The sequence below is a fragment of the Mustela erminea genome, chromosome 16 (genome assembly GCF_009829155.1).
Source record: "Mustela erminea isolate mMusErm1 chromosome 16, mMusErm1.Pri, whole genome shotgun sequence".
Taxonomy (NCBI): Eukaryota; Metazoa; Chordata; class Mammalia; order Carnivora; family Mustelidae; genus Mustela; species Mustela erminea.
This window is the reverse complement of record NC_045629.1, coordinates 43,910,857-43,933,293: the sequence shown is the minus strand read 5'-3', so window position 1 is coordinate 43,933,293 and position 22,437 is coordinate 43,910,857. Positions and strand designations below refer to the sequence as shown.

Below are 22,437 nucleotides of genomic sequence, written 5' to 3'. Positions count from 1 at the left end.
ATTACTATATTGTACACCTGAAACGAATATAAATAACACTGTATGTTAACTAGAATTAAAATTTTTTAAAAATTAAAAATTTGGGGTGCCTGGGTGGCTCAGAGTGGTTAAGCATCTGCCTTTGACTCAGGTCATGATCTCAGGGTCCTGGGACAGACGAAGGTGACACAAAGAAATGGAAAGAAATGTTCATGGATCAGAAAAACAAGTACTATTGAAATGTTTATACTACCCAAAGCAATCTACGCATTTACTGCAATTCCTATCATGATACCAACGCATTTTTCACACAACTAGAACAAACAATCCTAAGATTTGTATGGAATCACACACACACACACACACAACCCTGAAAAGCCAAAGCAGTCTTAAAAAAAGAAAAGAAAAGCATTACAATTCCAGATTTCAACTTCTATTACAAAGCTATCGTAACCAGGGCCCCTGGGTGGGTCAGTCATTAAGCCGCTGCCTTCGGCTCAGGTCATGATCCCAGGGTTCTGAGATCAAGCCCCGCAGCGGGTTCTCTGCTCAGTGGGAAGCCTACTTCTTTCCTCTCCCACTCACCCTGCTTGTGTTCCCTCTCTCACCCTCTCTGACAAATAAATAAAATCTCAAAACAAACAAACAAAAAACACAAAGCTACAGTAATCAGGGGCGCCTGGGTGGCTCAGTGGGTTAAAGCCTCTGCCTTCGGCTCGGGTCATGATCCCAGGGTCCTGGGATGGAGCCCCGCATCCGGCTCTCTGCTCAGCAGGGAGCCTGCTTCCCCCCTCTCTCTCTGCCTGCCTCTCTGCCTACTTGTGATCTCTGTCAAATAAATAAATAGAATCTTAAAAAAAAAAAAATCTACAGTAATCAAAAGCTATAGTAATCAACACAGTATGGTATTGGCACAAAAACAGACACATATTAACGGAACAGAACAGAAAGCCTAGAAATTAACCTATAATTATATGGTCAATTAAATTTGGCAAAGCAGGAAAATAATGGGGAAAAAGACAATCCTCTTCAACAAATGGTGCTGGAAAAACTGGAGAGCAACATGCAAAGAATGAAAGTAGACCACTGCTGTACACCACATATAAAAATTAACTCAATATGGACAAAGACTTGAATAATGGACCTGAAACTGTAAAACTAGGAGAAAACATAGGCGGTAAACTCCTTGATCTCAGTCTTAATGATTTTTTTTTTTTTTTTGAGTGGACTCCAAAGGCAAGGGCAACAAAAAACAAAAAAATTGTGCCTACAGGGGCGCCTGGGTGGCTCAGTGGGTTAGGCTGCTGCCTTCAGCTCAGGTCATGAACTCAGGGTCCTGGGATCAAGTCCCGCATCGGGCTCTCTGCTCAGCAGGGAGCCTGCTTCCCTCTCTCTCTCTCTGCCTGCCTCTCCGACTACTTGTGATTTCTGTCAAATAAATAAATAAAATCTTAAAAAAAAAAAAATTGTGCCTACATCTGCTTCTGCATAGCAAAGAAAGCCATCAACAAGATGAAAAGATAGAAAATAGTTACAAACAATATATTAAGCGGCTAACATCTTACAGCAACAAAAAAGTCAACTATAAATGCATACGACTTAGAAAAAAAATCTGTTAAACATATTCTTTAATGAAGGAAAAGAAATACATTTTGTATGATTTCATTTCTATAAAGTTTGAAAAAGGCAAATTAAAGAATATTCTCTAGGGTACATATAAAGGTGACATAACTATAAAGAAAAGAAAAAAAATTATCACAAAAGGCAGGATAGTGGTTCCTCAAGGGGAGATGGAGAGGGTTTGGTAAGGGGCATAAAAAGGACTTCTAGGGGCACCTGGGTGGCTCAGCCATTAAACGTCTGCCTTTAGCTCAGGTCATGATCCCAGGATCGTGGGATCAAGCCCCAAGCCCCACATCGGGCTCCCTGCTCAGCAGGAAGACTGCTCTCCCTTTCCCATTCCCCCTGCTTGTGTTCCCTCTCTCACAGTCTCTCTGTTAAACATATAAACAAAATCTTTAAAAAAAATAAAAATAAAAAGGACTTCTAGAGTGTTGGCAATGTTGTATTTTTGGAACTAAGTTGGTATTAACTGTGCTTTCTATATTTCTCTCAATGTCTGTTATATTAAGACAGTTAAAGAGGTAGAAAGATCCAACAAAAACACGGATTCTGGAGCTCACAGAAGAGGTCAGAGTTATGATTTGGGAATGTTTAGTCAACATGTGATTGAAGCTTTAAATAAGAATTCAAAAATGGTATGAAATAACTGAGCCAAAACCAAAACTACTGTAAACAGAAACACTAAAGGGAGAGCAAAAGAGACGTCAAGGAACGACCAAGGACAACTTGGTACTGGGGAATCAGCAAAGAGCTCTAGCAGAAGATAAGGACGGAGAGCACCGTCTGTCAGGAGTATCCAACACCGGCAAGTCAGATGAAGAGAGAAAAGAGGGCACTGGATTTGACAACTAAGAGGTCACTGGTTAAGTTTATAGCAAAATTACAAATCAAAAAGGGAAAAAGTGTCTTACCTCAAGAAGAAAGTCTATTTTCTCTTTATTAGGTCTAAGAAATAGCTGGTTAAATTGAACACTAATCGCTCTACCTTCCAATATATCACGGACTGTGTTACAGGCACAGACTTTAAAACAGATTTCATCTAGAGCTTCATTTCTGTAGAATACAAAAGTAGATCCACTAATACATTCTTTTTAATAAAAGGTATATATTATAAAACCAAACTGACAAGAATGAGTTATTTATCCTTGAGAGGTCAGAGTTTAGGTTATTCAGGCACATGTCAAGGGTGGGGATAGAGCAGAACAGAAAAGTTTTAAATCTGTCAAGGGACGATTTAGTTACAGCTTAGGTAACAGAACCAAATTCTGCTAATTTTTCCCAAGTGCTTTTAAAATGGATTAGATGAACATTAAAGTGGCTCCTCTGACTGTGTTAGTTTCCCATTTACTAATAAAGGTGAAACTACTGTCACAGTTTATAGGTAATTTGGAGGTTATTTTTGATAAACCCAAAATGCACTTGCTCTTTTATCCAAAAATAAGAAACTAATTCTTCAATTTACTTACTTACCCCTGTTGAGCTTTCTGGAAGAGTTCCCTCAGTACTGACTGCCGGAACTGGATAGGTAAACTGAAGGTTAAGTTATCTTCAATGAAAATCTTTACTACATCCTAGAATACAGACATAAAATTGCATCCAGTTCAAAAATCCTGGCAAAGTTTCTTTAACAGTCTTTCCAAAAAGAAAAAAAGAGTCTTTCTATAATGGAAAATATATATTGAAGAAAATCATGAAACTAGGAAAGAAAATCATCTTACTAGGAAAATCTTTTCTCAAACTTTAGAATTAGATTGAGGATAAAAACAGCCACCCACCACTCCCTAAACCCTGCCCTTTCAAACTGAAGATAATGAGCCAAAAATAAGATGTAAAGGAAGAATCAATCAAAAGCAACCCAGGTACATTATTAGAAGTTGTAAAAATTCAGGGTGCTGGGTGACTCAAGTCATGATCCTGGGGTCCTGGGATCAAGCCCTGCTCAGTGGGGCGTCTGTTTCTCCCTCTCCCTCTGTGCTCACTCACTTTCTCCCTCAAATACTCATCTACTTTAAACATAGGTTCATACAACAAACTTTTAAAAATATTAGAACAGTTAAAATAACTGAGCTGGAAAAAGCACACAAAGAAACAATTATAATAAATTTAAATGGTTTAAAATATAGTCATTAATGAATTACAGAAAATACCTATATCACTCCATACAGACTTTGTGTCAGCTCTTAATCAAGCAATTGAAGAGGAGGAGAAAGGAGTGATATCAAGCAATTTAAGAGAAGGGTTGAAAGGAGTGGTAACACATGGAGATAGGGAAGAGGATTTCTGGAAACATTTAAAGCTAATCAACTGTCACCATCAAAAAAGTAGTGACCAAGGTGGTTTCACAACTAGGGAGCAAGCACTGTCCACAGCAAAACATGAACAGAGTAGGCCTACACACAGGCAAGACAGATTTTTCCCACATGCAAGAAGACACATTTGTTATAGCTGTTCAAATAACTATATTCATTCATTCATTCACTCATTGGGGGTAGGGTGGGGAGAGGGAGAGAGAGAATCCCAAGTAGGCTCACTTAAGCTCACTCCCAGGGCAGTCGAAACATGGAACAGCAGCTCAGATCCCACCAGCCCAGGGTCATGACCTGAGCGGAAATCAGAAGCTGGACTTAACTGAGCTTAAGTGAGCCACCCAGGCACCACCAAGTAACCACACGATAAGCACAAAAACTACAGAATTTATATAAATAGAACCCTATTTTTAAAACCAGGCTAAATATGATTTCTACAATACTCCTGTATACATAACTGAAATGATAAATTTTAGAGTTGTAATAAAATTGTGACTTTTTTCTTCCCAGCTACTCATTACAATACCTTCTGATTTATAAATGTTGGCTTTTCATTATATTCACAGTTAACATTTGCCTATCCATGAGTAGTATTTCTAAGGTCTGTTTACAAAGGTTTACCACCCCAGAGAGTTTCCTAAGATTCTGAATCTTATTGTAACTGATTTCCACCCTCTTTATAGAGCCTGTATTAGGGATATATAACTAAAAGATGTCTATATAAATCCATCTGTATCTAATCTGTCTTTAAGAAAGTTTAGTTTTCTTCCCCAAGGCAAAGCAGAATTTAAAAAGGGGGCAGAGGTGGGGGAGGAAGTACTATCCCTACTCTTATTTTCTGCGGGGGGGGGGGGGGGGGGGGGGGGGTTCAATTCTATTTAAGAGTGAACTAAAAAGCTTGGCTAAGGGGCACCTGGGTAGCTCAGTTGGCTAAGCATCTGCCTTTGGCTCAGGATCCCAGGGTCCTGGGATCGAAGGTCTCATCAGGCTCCTTGCTCAGTAGGGAGCCTGCTTCTCCCTCTCTCCTTTGCTTGTACTCTACCTCTCATTCTCTCTCAAATAAATAAAATCTTTTTTAAAAAATTAATTTCATTTAAAAATAAATAAAAAGCTCGGTTAAAAGCCTATTTGTAGAGACAAAACTAAAGATATGCTATAGCTTTGTCATTTCATGACTCCAGCTTTGAGCTAACATGAAGGCACTATTCATTTTCTAAAAAGAAAGCCTTCCAATAAAGATTTTAAAACTACAAATGCTAATTCCCAGTGATTTTCATTATAAAACTAAAAATATATACCCAAAGGAGGCAATAAAAATCTCAAGACTAATTTAAGCCCTTTGCATGGGTAAAACTGAGGTAACAACCACACTCGTTGGTAAAACAAGCTGTGTAAGAGACCATCCAAAACTACCAACACCACTTTGGTCACTTTCTTCTTCAGTCTTAATATCTGCAGTGACTAACAAGGCTGGGCTATAAGGCCATACTTTTAAGTCAGACACAAGACTTAAGGGTCCACAAAACTAAAAATTCTCTACTTTTAATTTAAAAAATTAAAAGTTCTGCTTACAGAGTTTCTTTAAAAATTTACTTAAGGGGCGTCTGGGTGGCTTAGCAGATTAAGCCTCTGCCTTCAGCTCAGGTCATGATCTCAGGGTCCTGGAATGAAGCCTTGCATCCGGCTCTCTGCTCAGCAGGGAGCCTGCTTCCTCCTCTCTCTCTGCCTGCCTCTCTACCTACTTGTGAGCTCTCTTTCTCTGTCAAATAAATAAAATCTTAAAAAAAAAAAATTACTTAATATGGGCAAATTCTTGACCTTTAAGAAAGGATATTATCAAAATGAGTCAATATTTGTACGAGGCACTGCTTAGTTTATAAACTATAACTTCTCACTTGATTCTCATAGGGAGCCTATGAAATGAGTTAACTATTACCACCATTTTAGAGGTCAATCTGTTTTACTTGCCCCAAATCACACAACTGGTAAATGGCGATGCTAGATTTTGAACTCAGTTCTGCCTGGTTTCCAAAACTTTTCAACTACCCTATTACATCCCTATCATACATCTTACCTGATAGTTGCCAGATCTCAAACAAATATGGACTTGACTATATGGAGTCAATTGTTGAGATGTACTATCAGAAGAAGGTACAAGAACATCACATGCTTGACAATAGCCCGCTAACCGCTTCTCATCTATGGTACAATGAAGAGATAATGAACCTATCTGCAAAGTAAGAAGTATACATCATTATCCATCAATGTTACAAAAACAACAGTCTAGTACCCACTCAATGCATTGTAACAGTATAAGAAAATGTAATGGAAAATTCAGGGATGGAGGAACCATAAAAAATTAGCACGAGTTAGCAAACTAGTGTTCACAGGCCAAATCTGGCCTGTGGTCAACTTCTGTAGAGCCCTTGAGCTAAGAACCACATTTAAGGTTGTAAAGGAAAAAAACAAAAACAAAAAACACAACAAAAAAATGAGTATATGCAACATAAACTGAATATAGCCCACAAAGGCTAAAGTATCTATTATTTGGCCTTTTACAAAAGTTTGCTGACTCCTGGTTTAGTTTTCAGACCAACATACAAAAGGCAGACGTCATTACTCTAAGTAGATATGACAATTAAGACATTAACAAAAAGCTAATACTGTTAAAAAACAACTTAAGATACTTAAGAAAACATAAAAGGAGAACAAATCTGATGAATGCCTGGACAAAGGAAAATGGGAATTCCCGACAGGTCTAGAATAGATTTAAAGTAAATCCTTTGAACATTTAATCAATTTCTCTGATGACGAGAGACTGAAATAGGAATTTTTCTAGGCACCAAGCACATAAAAACCTAGTTATATACTTCATAATGCAGTTGCCAGAATCATACAAATAAAAATGCAAGTGATAAACATGAAAAAGTTCACCCTTGGGCGCCCGGGTGGCTCAGTGAGTTGAGCCGCTGCCTTCGGCTCAGGTCATGATCTCAGGGTCCTGGGATCGAGTCCCGCATCGGGCTCTCTGCTCAGCAGGGAGCCTGCTTCCCTCTCTCTCTCTCTATGCCTGCCTCTCTGACTACTTGTGATTTCTCTCTGTCAAATAAATAAATAAAATCTTAAAAAAAAAAAAAAAGTTCACCCTTACTAAGAATTAAGGAAATGCAAATGTTTTAAAGTTACTGTTATTTCTCACCCAACCAAATTAGCAACTGGAAGGGGAAGAAAAAGGAAAAACACACTGCACTGCAGATGAGAGCACCCTTAAAGAAATGTACCTGGAAAGCAACTTGGTTTTATGTTTCACAGCCTTTACAAATTTAGTAACCATTGACTTGACATTAAACCAAACAAAAACTTATGCCTGGAGACAGAAGTATCATAGCTTTACAGTAAATAAAAGTTGCAAACATAAATGCCCAAACATTAGGGAAATGAAGTAAATCACAGCTCATCTATACAGAAGAGAATACATTTAAGTGTCTATCCAAAGACTTGGGCATGGTAAAAATATGGTAAATATAGTCAGTCTAAGCTTATCTGTATAAAAACAAAGAATGAAAATAGGAAGAAAATAAACTAAAATGACAATAGGGGTAATTTCTAAGCAGTAGTATTACAGATTTTCAAAATGTTTTCAGTATTTTTTAAAACTTACCAAATGTACTACAATGAACACTTGTTTTTATTATCATCAGAAAAAGCCAAAAAATAGATGGACTTTTTAAGGACTGATTATCTTGTGCCTGTTATCACTATACTTACCTCTGCAATTAGTTCTTTGGTTCTAAAAAACTTCTCTCTGGCATTTTCATAGACAGCTGAATTCGTAGAGCCCTGCTGGAAGTATGCTGCACCCAAATCATAACACACCTAAAATGGTGATGAAATTTGTTTAGTAATTTTCATTTTTAAGAGCTAACAAAACACAAAATTATGTTTATCTCAGCAAAACACAGGTACATATATAAGAAAAAAAAATTTCAGTGAGCAATGAAACAATGTTCTTAGTCACAAGCAACAGAATTCAGTGGACTGATTTAAGCAGAAAATAGATTTAACTCTTAAGATTTCAGATGACCTTTCGAATTACTGGGCCAAAGAATCAGGCTTGGAAAACAAAAGGGGCAAGGGAGGCAAGAAGCCAGATGAGAGCCCAAAGTGACCTAGTGAGCACTGCAGCCATCTCAACACTAGACTCCAAAGCTCTTACCACATGTGGCCACCAGCACTACACAGAGAGCAGCAACGAGCTATACTCTTGCTAGGGCTGCCACTGGAAACTAGATGTTACTATCACCGTTGCTGCATCCACCATCATAATGGATTCTCTACCATCTCTACTTCTTTTATTTTTTTAAGACCTTATTTTAGAGCGTGCCAGGAGTGTGCACAAGTGGGGGAAGGGGCAGAGGGAGAGAATGACCTAAGTCAAAACCAAGAGTTTGACTCTTAACTGAGCCACCCAGGCGGCCCAATCTCCACTTTCTTTAAAGTGGGGAAGAGCAACTAAATGGCCAGAGTGAAATAGTAAGAAATTTCAACTATAAAAAATAGAAAAAAAAACCAACAGGAAAAGTACTAATAGAATCTGTTTATTTCTTCAAGAACCTTTTTAAATTCATGCCTAGATTCACCAAATGCAAAACTCAAAGACTCAGATTATTTAACCGAACCTGAACATTTTCTGAACAGGAACAAGACCCAGAAAGTGACAATGTCTGGTTACAGGCATATAACCAAGTACTGGCAGAGGCCAGGCTCAAATCCAGATCCCTACAGCTCCACAGCTCCTTATATCCTGTTTCAAGTTTATTCTACACATCACTGACAAATCTGATTTTTTTTTAAAGGTTTATTTGAAGGAGGGAGAGGGAATCTCAAGCAGACACTGTGCTGAGCATGCTGTGGGGCTCAACCCACAACCTGGAGATCATGACCCAAGCAGAAACTGTAGGTCCGACACTCAACCAACTGAACCACTCAGTACCCATACAGATCTTTCTTTAAAAAGTCTTCAAATGGGGCACCTGGGTGGCTCAGTGGGTTAAGCCTCTGCCTTCAGCTCAGGTCATGATCCCAGGGTCCTGGGATGGAGCCCAGAACTGGGCTCCCTGCTCATCGGGAAATCTGCTTTGCCCTCTGCCTCTCCCATCTCCCCAAGGCTCCCGACTTGTGCATGTGTTCATGCTCTCTCTAATAAACTCTTTCAAAAAATAAATATGATGCAAAGTTTTAAACAACATCTTAAGTCAAAATCAGAGAGACAAAGGCAGAAATTAATAACGCTAGAATGATCTCACTTAAGGTCTTCCAAAAATTTGCCACGCATTGATTAAACACAGCTATAAATACCTGGCACTGCATTTCCTCGGTTCTGATTTTCAATCCAGCGGTAGAACTCTCCGTTTCTCCATTTACCATACCTGGCTCCACTGCCAATAAATCTAGTGTTCTCATCGTATGGACATAAAGATCCTTGTTTAATTTAAGGGCTGCCTCTAGCACCAAAATAGAATCAGAAGCTTGCTCTTTTAGCTACAAAAATTCAATAAAAGAACTATTAAAATACATAAATCACAGAAAATTAACCAAAATATATTTACAGGATACTCAGTAGCTTGTTGTACTAAGCTATTAAAAAAATTTTTTAACACAGGAGTGCAATTAGATCTGTTGAGATTATCTTAAATTTTTAAAAATACAGAAGTTCCTATTCTGAAATTAGAAAACATGAAATTGAAAAGATTTTTTTAATAGAAAATTGAAAGAAAAATGCTTTAAAAGATTTGTTTCCACTGATTTATTCCAGAAATATTTGTATGCATCACTGATAGCCATTTAGTAGGCACTAGTAACAAAAATAAAATAATGCAGTTTTCTTCTTCCACATTCAAAATACTACAGAGCATGTTAATTTTATACAGATATAGATACAGAAGGTATCTTATCTTCCCTGAGTATCTCTGGCACATTGTAGGTGTTAAAGAATTACAGAGATCACTTCTAAATTATGGTAACTCCCATATTTCTACTTTTATATTAACCAGATTTAAAAGTAACTGCTACATTTTCCTGACTGTAGAGGTAATTTTAAAATATAAGTAATATGTGCTTATTATAGAATTCTGGGAAATATTAAATATAAAAATATCACTGAAGGAGTGATAATCTCAAGTATCATGACAATTTGACAAAAAAATGGTAAAGCACCACCATTAACACTGAAAAGCTATACAATTTACAATTATTACCAAACTATGTTCTAACAGTAAAAACCTAAATGTCATTGCTTCTAGACCTTGCCAATTCTCATATACTTAAGGTTATAAGCAGCATGTGAACATACTCTGCCATGCAACCCGGAAATATAAAAGTATAACTGATGCCAATACTTACTACTTTCAAAATATTTTCTGTTAGCTCTTTCTCCTGTTGCATCTGATTCATACTGAAAGAGAAAATGATTGAAAAGAATCAAATGTTACTCAAAGGACTATAAAGTCTAAGCGTCAGAGCATTATTCAACGTGAGCTGGAATTGAAATAAAAATGTTTTTAATGCTGTTTCTTTTCATGCTTAAAGATAACTAAATAAATAAAAACTTGGGCGCCTGGGCAGTCAGTTGGTTAAGCATCCAACAACTTGATTTCTGTTCAAGTCATGATCTCAGGGTCCTGGGATCTGTCCCTGAGTCAAGCTCAGGGCTAAGCAGGGAGTCTGAAGAATCTCTACCTCTGCCCCTACCCCCACATGCACAATCTAAAATAAATAAATCTTTTAAAAAATTAAACAAAAAAACCCATAAAAACTCAATTATGATGCTTATTTAACCATTATTTTCCCATGTGCTTTGTGTTTAAAAAAATAATAATTCTCAATTTAAAACTAAAACTTACTGGCCAGCAAAAGCTCATTTATATCAACTTAGAAACTATGCTCTCGAGCCCCAAATTTGGGTAAACTACCTAAATTTTAAGTATTAGGTTTAAAACATACAGATAAATTTAGTAATTAATTTTCGAACTCCTATCAATTTTACATATTAAGATAATTTCTCTATGTACAGAACAAATACACCTTCACATAAATTTAATTATATGAAGAAATCTTAATACTCTGGAGCAGATGAGCTAACACCAAAGATGAAAGGCACAATTCACAAAGCGCCCTCTCCTACCATCTTTCTAGAGCTCTCTATTCTAGATGTCCAGAACCCTACCTGATTCTCTTACCCTTCCAACTCCTTCAAACCTACCTGGATGCAAGCCTTCAGCCCTCTGGTTCTACTCTACACCTTCTATACCACGGGTTTTTAAAAATTTGCAAGAAAAAAATTTTTTTAACTCTGATGAAAAAAGTACCAACAAAGGGTCATATCTGCCAACTTACACACTTAACTGAGGAGGTCCAGGTTTTGCCTGTTTGACAGGAAAACTACTTTGAACAATTGTCCTAATTGCCCTGAAGACAAAAAAAAGAAAATTTAATACGTTATAAATGTCATTTATTTTTTCAAGTACTCCTTAGAACATTTGTATTATAAATTATCCTAAGTTTTAATTCAGATAAAAATTTCATAAATCATCCATATTTTTATCAGAATGCTCAACTATGCAGTCATCAATTTTCTCCACCATCAGACTCACAGTTTACAAGATCCTCTGAGAGACCTCTAGGTTATAGGGGACCCTTAAAAGCATACCCGAAGGGGACTTCAGTGGCTTAGTCAGTTGAGGGTCTGCCTTTGGCTCATGCCATGATCTGGGCCAGGGTCTTGGAGTCGAACCCCAATTCAGGCTCCCTGCTCAGTGGGGAGTCTGTTACTTCCTCTGCCTCCTCCCCACTCCTCAGCCTGTGCTCTCTCTGATAAATAAAAAAAATCTTAAAAAAATTTAAAAAGGCATACCCTTGAAGGCCAGAGTGAAATTAAAAAGAGGCTGTCCAACACATTTTAGGTCTATGAAAAAATTTACCATCTGTTGTAGAGAAGGATAGCCATGGCAGTGGTTGGAGGTAAAGTGGCCAGATCCATGTCCACATGCTTTGTCCCAGGAGGAACTTTACTGATGCACAGCAATTCATTTAGTAGCATATTCAATACCGGAACAGACAAACTTAAAAGAAAGAAGTAAAAGGTTAATGTCTGCATAAGAGGCATAAAATGCACAATTCAGTATTTTCACTGAACATAATTAAAATGCTAAAGGACTAAATCCACAGGGCCATTTTATTCACCTGTCTCAACAACACAGAAATACTAAATTTCAAAATATTTTAAAAATCTCATTATGAAAGCAATTTAAACATACACAAAAGTATAAGAATATAACTAACCACTATGTGCCATCATCTAGTTTCAACAATTATCAGCTGATGGCTAATCTGGTCTCATCTCTATTCTTACTTCCCTTCACTATTGTGAAGCAAATTTTTAACATTAAATCATGTCTTCCTCAAGTGTTTCAGAACAGATCTCCAAAAAATTAACTGAACGGGGGGGGGGGGGGGGGGGGGGGGGGGGGCGGGGGCAGGCGGTGCCTGGCTGGCTTAGTTAGAAGAGCATGTGACTCTTGGTCTTGGGTTCATGAGTTTGAGCCCCACCTTTATGCAGAGAGGACTTAAATAAAACTTCAAAAAATTAACATAGCCACAGTATTAATTTCACATCTAAAAAGAATTCAGTTGCTTATCAAATATTCCATCAGTGTTCAATTTCCACCTGTATCATATACATCATACTTTCTTTGAACACATCACTATCTCTTGATACACCTCCAGCCTATTAATGGACAGGCTCTTCCTCAGATTAAAGAATTCTTTCCTTTAATTCTAATGTTTAATGCTGCAGAAGGGTGGTGAAAAAGTGTTTAAAGACTACCAATGAGAGCATAAACTAGTACAACTCTTTTGAAATGCAACCCGCCACTACCCATCATGGGATTTAAAAATGTTTATACCACCTTAGTCAGCAATTTAATAATCTGTACTAAGGACATAACCAAAAACTCAGATAAAATTTAAGGACAAAGATATTTAAGGCTCTGACTTATTAGAGTGAAAATGTAGAAATAAACTAAATATCAACAGAAGAACAGTTAATAAATTCTCCACATGATGGAATTATCTCCAACAAACCAAAATGGGGAAATGTTCATGATATTGTTATTTGGGGAAAAAAGAAGGGGTACTGGAGTGGCAGAGTCAGTTGGGCATCTGACTCTTGGTTTTCAGCTCAGGTCATGATCTCAGGGTCAGAGCTGGCTCTGGATCTCAGGTCATGATCTGGCTCAGAGCTCAACGGGGAGTCTGCTTGAGATTCTCTCCCTCTCTGCCCACTAATTCCCTCTCTAAAATAAATAAACATATATATACACACATATATTTTAAAGATTTTATTTATTGATTTGACAGAGAGCACAAGTAGGCAGAGTGGCAGAGGGAGAGAAGAAGCAGGCTCTCCACTGAGCAAGGAGCCCAGTTCGGGGCTGGATCCTACAACTCTGGGATCATGACCTGAGCCAAAGGCAGCCACTTAACCAACTGAGCCACCCAGGCACCCCTAAAATAAATCTTTAAAAAAAAAAAAAAATCTTTAAATATTAAACAACAAATATATGTATATATATATACACACACATACATACATGTATATGTATATGGAGAGGGGTGCCTGGCTGGCTCAGTCAGTAGAATAGCCAACTCTTGATCTTGGGAGTCATGAATTTGAGCCCCATGTTGGGTATAAAAATTACTTAAAAAAAAATTGGGAGAAAAACAACAAAAGTTACACAGAAATGTTAGAAGTACATGTCTCCCCTCCACTATTATTTCCTTCCTAGTTTTTGAATTTTACAAAGTACTTTCTCTTTAAATTGTGAGAAAAAGAGGAGGAAAACAAGTTGTTTTCTAAGCATAGCCTTAACAGTACTTATTGTTAAAATACAGGTATTGACTCTAAGATATTTTAATAGTTTGGGAGCTAGTGACTGATTTATGACCAGTAAAAAATAACTGATTTATTTAAAAGCAAATCATCTATATTACAGAATAACTATCATTAATTTTCATTCATTTTCTTCAGATACATAAAAATCGACTGAAACATTTAAAACCGTTTAGGTGTGGATTTTCCCTAGTCGTCATATCAAATAATAACGATAAACTAAGTCACTATGGGTAAGTCTATACTTCAAAAGTGATTTAAATTCATCTAACATTCAAATATTTTATACCTTTTGAAAAAAAGTTGCATATTTTACCAAGAAAATACAGAAAAATAAAATGCATTTTAAGGGCTGGTTATCATAAGCACACACAGAAATAACCCAAAATACCTAAATAGTACTTCAAAAACAGATTCCTTTTAAATATTGTATACCTTTTCTCTAATATGTCTAAATCCCACTTCAAATGTGCAGCAACTTTAAGAGCAAGCAGTTTTAAAATACGATTTCTCTTGTTATCGGGTGGAGGTTGCACCTGGTTTTGCTCATTCACTGAAGGTTTGGAAGCCTGTTCCAAAAACTGAACAATAAGTTGAACTGGTGCAGGATCTAGGATGTAAAAAAAAAATCTTATATTTAAGTTTTAATTATGAAGATGCAAATGGTTTCCCTGTACTAGTTTTTGGCTACAAAAAGAACCTCAACAGCTGTGTACTTATAATAACTAAGGAATATGATTTCTAAGAAGTATGCTTGGGGATTACAGCAGAGATCAGAAAGGGCGGTAAGGAGAAAGTGCAGGAGAGTAGTGCAGAAGAAAACACCTGCAGAGTAAGAACATAATGGTTATAGGTCTCCAGATCAGCAAATAACCAATGTTAATTACAGGAAAGCCATGTCCTCTTTAGAACTGTTTTAACAATTAGTGCGACCTGCATCAGGTTACCTCTCTGCACCTGTTTCCATCAATGCAAAACAGAAGATACCTGAGATTATGAAGGCTGAATTACATGAGATAACAAATGAGAAGCATTAAGCCTGGCACCCAGAAAGCACTCAGTAAGTGTATGAAAAGCAAAAAATTAAAATATGATACAGACAGTAAAACTGCCGGAGTGAAACCACTAACTTCTGGCAGAGTTGTCTCTATAATGAAGCTGATGTAGACTGAGCAAGTTACATCTTTATGAACTTTAGGAGCCAAATACTATTCAAGAAACTTACCTTTTCACGCCAGTACCTTTTTCCAGACACGCCTGGAGTGTTTCCTCCTTCCCTAACAGCACTCATTAACTGGGATATTAATCCTGATCATCATTAAACAACCATGTTACAACTGTACAGCATTTCCTACTCTTGGGAGATTTTCTCATTCTAATCACAGCCCAACTGCGGAATATACAAATATATGGGTATCTATATTGTTTGAATGTGTGTGTGTGTAGATGTATATATAATCGGTAAAATCCCCTCGCTGAGAAACAAAACATTTAAATAAGAACCTAAAATATAACGAATCAGCGTCAGGAGCAGCACCAGAACAGCAATTTCTCGCCCGCTCCAGACTGATCCCAGGCCGGCGTTCTGCAGGGGTGTGTCAGAGCCAGCCTCCCCAGCCCACGCAATCCTACACGACCATGTCGCAGATGCTAAAACCGCAAACAGTAAAAGGGCCAAGGGCGCGAGGGGCAGCAGGGCCTCGGTTTTGCGTTTTCAAGCCCCCCACGGCAGCGCCCCGGCTCTGGGATGCTGAATGCTTGGCGAGGGGGCCGGGCCACAGCTCCACACGGGTTCGCGCCTCCCGGGCCCGCAGCTTCGTGGCCGAGGAGATGCGGGTCCTGAGAGCCAGGCGGGCGGCGCCCGCGGGCGGGTCCCCGTGCCCTCGGGGTGCAGGCGCCGCGCTTACCCGGGCAGGGCTTGCGCAGATGTTTCTCCAACAGCGACTCCTCCAGCAGGAACTCGAACCAGCTGGTCTGCGGCGGGGTGCAGGGCCGGCTGGAGGTGGCCGCCTCCCGGTCCGCCGCCTCCGCGCTCATCCTGCCCCCGCCGCCGCTACCCCCAGGGACGCTTCCCGGCTCCAACCTGACACTCGGACGCGTGCCTCTGGCCTGTGATCTACGGAACCTCCCGGGGCGAGGCCACACTCACTACGTCCTGGAAACCCACACAACTCAAAATGGCGACGCGGCCCAGCAGGAGCTGAGGCGCTTAAGCCCGCCTCCTTGCGCCACCGCCGCGCCACCGGGCCAATTGCTGTTCGCTTGTCGAGATGGGGCGGGGCCAGCCCTTAGATCACGCCTGCTCCCCGGTTGCCATGGAAGACGACTGGCAAAGAAGCTGGGTCGCAGGTAGGCTTTCCCCCTTTCTTGGGAGATGACCAGCAAGAAAATAGAACAGCCTCATTCAGGATTTCAGCGGGCGTCAATGTCCTCAAAAGACAGCGAAGACTACGCCTGTAAACTGTGATCCAGGCAAATCTTGTCTTCGGTGCCTTCAATTTCCCCTTTTCCATTTCCTAGATTTCCTCCCACTTAGGTGCGCTCAGTGGAGGCGCCCTCCTGGCTTGGGCACTAGAGTCCCTGACCACCCTTCCCCGAAAGATAACAGAATGATGCCCCACAGTGAGATCCAGCTTTTCTGTTACTTCTCAGGACTAGCTCTCAATATTTAGCGCTCAATTAATCCTTTTGATATCCCAGCTAGAGGTATTGTTAATCCCATTTTACATTTACCGCCATTCTGTAATGTGTTTTTTAATTAGTAATTAAAATCTGGGAAAGTGTATTCATAGATCATGCACACGCTCTGTGTCGAGAGTGCAAACTCGTCTAGGTTAAGCTGTTTAACCTCTCTGAACTTTAGTTTCCATATTTGTACCTAATCTTAGGGTTGATAAGAGAATTCAAAGCAGAGCTTGAGATAACACAGGTAAGTTCGATAATCAGGTAAATGAGATAATGCAGGTGAGCTTTTTAAGATTTTATTTATGAGAGAGAGAACACAAGGAGGGGAAGGACAGAGGGAGAAGCAGCCTCTCCAATGAGCAGGGATCCCCGCAAGGGTCTCCATCCCAGGATGGATCATGCCCTGAGTCCAAGGCACAAGCTTAACCAACTAAGCTACCCTGGTGCCCCCAGTTAGGTTTTTTAAACAAGGCCTGACATTTAGAACGTGCATGTTACCTGATCTCATATAGTGCTTTTTTTTTTTTTTTTGCATATTATTTTCATACACATGAGTCTAATTTTCTCCTATTAACTAACTCATTATACACCTTTTAACCAATAAAGAAACTGAGGTTCCAGAGTTATTTGCCCAAGATTTCCCAACAAAGAAGGGGCTGAGCCATGACTTTGGTGAACTTTCAGCTGGATCCAGGCTGCTTCCAACATGGGATAAACAATCAGTTGCTTATGGTCTTTTCCAGAATGAAGAAGGAGGGCATTCATAAGTTTTAAGAAAAATAAATGGAAGTAACTCCTTCATAAGTGAAAGTGAATCAAATACTTCAGTGGCAATCCTTGCCCTTTTCTTTTCTTCCTTCCCAATCCTCTTTCTGGGCTCTGTGCTGCTTCTCCTCTTTCATTTTAGTGTTCCCTGGGGTCCCATTCCTTGTCCTCTTCTCACTATAAAAACCATCACTGGGTCACTATCCCTCAAATAGTGCAATTCTATTCCAGGCTCTAAAGAAATCACTCATGTATTGGACTAATAAAACCATGAGGACTAAATTAATAAAATACAAGCAGGGAGATTAAACAGTCATTTTCATGGAAAATTTGGCATGTTTTACTCACCAGTTAGGCATAAAAAGGTCAGGTGAGAAAGGACGGATCCCATATTCCTGACTCCATTGATAATGGTAGCTGACCTGTGTCTTCATCCTTTATCAGTATAGTGAATAGCTAAGAGAAAGTTTGAAATTCATGCTGAAAATGTTTGACTATGCACCTCCCGTTAGGTGTCAGAATGGAAATGTCCAGAGGGTGCTAACTTTTGGACACATGATTTGTATGCAGGAAAAAAAAAAATTTAATAATAGTAGCCAATGCTCATTTGTGAACTCACTGTGGCGTGGATTTAAGCACATGGATTCATGCATTGTCTTAGGCAATTCAGGCTGCTAAACAAGATACCATAAACTGTGGGGCGCCTGGCGGGCTCAGTCGTTAAGCTGCTGCTTTCAGCTCAGGTCATGACCCTAGGGTTCCTGGGATCGAGCCCTGCATCTGGCCCCCCCTTCAGTGGGAAGCCTGCTTCTCCCTCTCCCACGCCCCCTGCTTCTGTTCCCTCTCTCGCTGTGTCTCTCTCTGTCAAATAAATAAAATCTTAAAAAATAAAAAAATAAAAATTAAGAATAAAAAGATATCATAAACTGAAGGCCTTTTAAACAACAGAAATGTATTTCTCACGGTTCTGGAGGCTCAGAGTCCAAGATCAGGGTTGCTAACATGGTTGCATTCTAGTAACAGCTCTTCTGGGGGGCAGACTGCCAACTTCTCATTGTCTCCTCAACTGACAAAGCAGAAAGGAAGCCAATTCTTTCCTAAGGACATTAATCCTATCCAAGAAGTCTCCACCATTATGAACTCCTTTAGTCCTAATTATTTCCCAAAGGTCCTGCCTATTAACACCATCAGGTTAGGTGGTAGAGTTTCCACATTTCAACATATAAATCCGATGAGCACAAACATTCAATCCATAACATGCATATTATCTCATTCAAGCCCTATGAGGTGGGTTTCACTATTATCTTCATTTTCAGGTGTTAAAACGGGCACAGAGAAATTTTTTAAAACAACTATTAAGTGCCAGATGCTAAGCATGAATTTAAGCAGCATCATGGCAGAGATTAAAATCTTACCCTATGCACTATGTGTCTCTTTAATAAGAAAGGACCAAACAAAACAAAACAGTCCAATAGAAAACTGGGCTGTCAAGAAAATACAATCTACAAAAGAAGATATCTGAATCCAAGTAAAACACTGAAGAAAATATTAGGCTCAGTAAACAATGAGCAGGGTTTGAAAAGTACAATTAACAGGACTGCAGATTCCAAATTGTAACTAACCTTTAAAAAAAAAAAAAACACTTTCTTGAGTTTTGGTGTAGTATCAAAGAAAAAATCCACAATTATCTAAAAAGACTTAAAATACTCCTTTTTCTTTTTCTTTTCTTTAAGCTCTGAATCCAACATGGGTCATGAATTTACATGTTATACCAACAAAGACAACAAAAGCACCCCAAAATACTCCTTTTTACAACTACATATCTATGTGAAGCTGGATTTTCTTCGTATATTTTTACCAAAAGGATGTATAGTATTCGAAAACAGAAGCAGATATGAGAACCCACTGTCTTCTGTTATACATGAAAGAGATTTGCAAGAATGTAAAACAAAGCCATCTCCTTATCAGTTTTAAATGAAAATAAGTCATTTCACATAAAAATTATGTCAACATATAACAGGCTTGTGATTTGTATTATTTTTATTTATTTAATTCCAATTAACATACAGTGTTATATTAGTTTCAGGCATGCAATGTAGTGATTCAACAGATTTTTAAAATCTTATTTAATTTAATTTTTTTTTTTTTTTTTGGGTTAAGATTTTAATTTATTTGACAGAGAGAGAGAACAGCGAGAGGAAACACAAGCTGGGGGAGTGGGAGAGAGAGAAGCAGTCTCCCCAATCGCCCAGCAGGGAGCCCCATGCAGGGCTGGATCCCAGGACCTCGGGATCATTACCCCAGTGGAAGGCAGACAGATACTTAACGATTGCCCAGATTTTTATTTTTATTTTTATTTTTATTTTTATTTTTATTTTTATTTTTTTTTAAAGATTTTATTTATTTATTTGACAGACAGAGATCACAAGTAGGTAGAGAGGCAGCCAGAGAGAGAGAGAGGAGGAAGCAGGCTTTCTGCAGAGCAGACAGCCTGACGTGGGGCTCGATCCCAGGACACTGGGATTCTGACCTGAGCCGAAGGCAGAGGCTTTAACCCACTGAGCCACTCAGGCGCCCCCAGATTTTTATTTTTAAACGAGTTTAGTATCCCCAGCTCCACTGGGCCACTCCACCATTTTAGATTGTGTGGATTTCTAGAATGTTCTAAGCCCAGCCTTGTTGCCTGGATTCATGAAGTTTTTAAATGAATTAAATATTTTTTTTTAATTTCTCAGTTTTAATTTTTAATATGGTAAATATCAATAAACATAAATAGCAAATAAAGACCTTCTTTATTACTTACTAACCAGGCAGAGTATTTTATTTATTTATATATTATATATATAATACATATATTTATATGTATAATACATATATTTATATATATTATATAATATATTATATATTTATATACTATTTATGCACAGAACAGTGCAGAGTATTTTATTACACACGCCATCTCAGTTAAGCCTCATAACAACCCCACAATAAATAGGTACCATTCGCTGTATTATGCCATCTTATAGATGAGAAATCTGACTCTCAGGGGAGTTAAGTGACTTTCCCAGTATCACACACCTAGTTAGTAGAAAATAGGGAGTTGAGTCTGTTTGATGCCAGAGCCCAAACTCACCACTCCACCAAGAAGATACCTTGCTGTTGATTTTTTAGTTTGCTTTTTAAATAGTGATAAACCTACAAAAAAGGTTGTAAGAATCATATAAGGAACTTTTTTTTTTTTTAAGATTTTATTTATTTGAGAGAAAGAGAGAGAGTGAATGAGCAGCGAGAAGGGCAGAGGGAGAAGGAGATGCAGCCTCCCCACTGAGCAGGGATCCTGACTCAGGGCTCGATCCCAGGACCCTGAGGATCATGACCTGAGCTGAAGGCAGTCACTCAAAGGACTGAGCCATCCAGGTGTCCCCATATAAAGAACTCTTACAACCACTTCACCCAGATGTCTCGATTGTTAATACTTCACTGCATTTCCTCCATCGCCCTCTCTCTGCAACTCTCTATGTATCATTCTGCTTCTTTAGATGCCAACAGGGTCACCAACTCATCTGAGTATGGCCAGGCCCCAGCACCTCCCTATTCCCCTTCTGGGCAAACCCTAACCTCAGGCATGCTGCCCATGCAACAGCAACCCCTCATTTTGCTTCCAGTTGTTTGGGTGCTGGCAGCTGTCATCTCTACTTGGAGAAAGTAGATGGGAAGTGAAAGGAAGATGGGAAGAGAAGATTGTAGTCAATTATTAATTCATCAAGTGGCCTGAAAGGTGCCAGAGTGCTAAACTTTAGAATGAGGGAAAATCACAGATTAGGTGATTCCAGATTTAATACTATCATAAGAATAAGTGAAATTCTAGCAAACATTTTTACAATGGTGATATGTAATTAACAGAACATCTTGCAAGGTTCATATGCCGTGTATGTGCAACAATTATTCAAGCTACAGTGGAAAAAATGCAAAGAAGTATTATTACTGTTTTTTAATATTTTAAAGATTTTATTTATTTATTTATTTATTTGAGAGAGAGAGAGAGAGACCAGGAGAAGAAGCAGAGGGGGGGAAGGATAAGGGGAAAGAATCTCAAGCGGACTAAGAGCCCAAAATGAGGCTGGATCCCACCATCCCGAGATCAGGACCTGAGCCAAAACCGACAAGAGTCAGATGCTCAACCGACTGAGCCACCCGAGAGCCTCAACGTATTATTACTGTTTTTCTATTTAAAGATTTTATTTATTTATTTGACAGAGACATAGTGAGAGAGGGACCACAGGCAGGGAGAGTGGGAGAAGGAGAAGCCGGCTTCCTGCAGAGCAGGGAACATGACCTGGAGCTTGATCCCAGGACTCGGATCATGACCTGAGCCCAAGGCAGACACTTAATGACTGAGCCACCCAGGAGCCCCAAGGTGTTTTTTTTTTTTTTAAGATTTTATTTGTTTATTTGACAGACAGAGATCACAAGTAGGCAGAGAGGCAGGCAGAGAGAGAGAGGGGGAATCAGGCTCCCAGCTGAGCAGAGAGCCCGATGCGGAACTCGATCCCAGGACCCTGAGATCATGACCTGAGCTGAAGGCAGAGGCTTTAACCCACTGAGCCACCCAGGCGCCCCTGTTTTGTTTTGTTTTTTAAGTAAATTCATTACTATTCAATTATGAATAGATAATTTAAAACTTTTTTCAGTATTTTAGGAGTGAGGTCCCTGGCAGCCTCAGTCCATGGAGCATGCGACTTTTGATCTCTGGGTTGTGAGTTCCAGCCCCAAGCTGGGCATAGAGCTTACTTAAAATAATAATAATAATAATAATAATAATAATAATAATAATAATAATAACTATATTAAAATATTAATAAAATAAAATAGTAATATTTTAATTAATAAATTGGTAAAATAATTAATAAATTAATAAAAATTAATGAAAGAAAATAATAAATAATAGCTATTTGTTTGTTTATAATTATTGATAATTATTAATAATTATTATTATGAACAATGGCGGGGTTAAGTACTATATTGATGTTACACTGCCATCTTGTGGCCATGGCCGGTAGTGTCCATATCTACCAGTTGGAAGAAGGACTATGACATGAGGCTTATGATTGGAAGTTACCTATTCTTTAC

At 38.7% G+C, this 22,437-nt stretch overlaps 1 protein-coding gene across 3 annotated transcripts in view; it reads right to left on the bottom strand.

Annotated features, from left to right (window-relative positions):
- Positions 1-16,049, bottom strand: part of INTS8 (integrator complex subunit 8) — a 54,322-nt gene extending 38,273 nt beyond the window's left edge. For 2 of the 3 annotated variants that reach the window (XM_032315677.1, XM_032315678.1), the window contains exons 1-10: positions 15,765-16,049; positions 14,293-14,467; positions 11,888-12,028; positions 11,304-11,375; positions 10,311-10,362; positions 9,267-9,449; positions 7,677-7,784; positions 5,983-6,138; positions 3,073-3,173; positions 2,514-2,655 (exon numbers count right to left, since the gene is read on the bottom strand). In XM_032315677.1, the coding sequence (XP_032171568.1) occupies positions 2,514-2,655; positions 3,073-3,173; positions 5,983-6,138; positions 7,677-7,784; positions 9,267-9,449; positions 10,311-10,362; positions 11,304-11,375; positions 11,888-12,028; positions 14,293-14,467; positions 15,765-15,894 (1,260 nt within the window). In that variant the 5' untranslated portion in view covers positions 15,895-16,049. The remainder of the gene's footprint in view (positions 1-2,513; positions 2,656-3,072; positions 3,174-5,982; positions 6,139-7,676; positions 7,785-9,266; positions 9,450-10,310; positions 10,363-11,303; positions 11,376-11,887; positions 12,029-14,292; positions 14,468-15,764) is intronic. The other variant, XM_032315676.1, reaches the window with a different exon arrangement.
- Between the last annotated feature and the right edge of the window lie 6,388 nt (positions 16,050-22,437).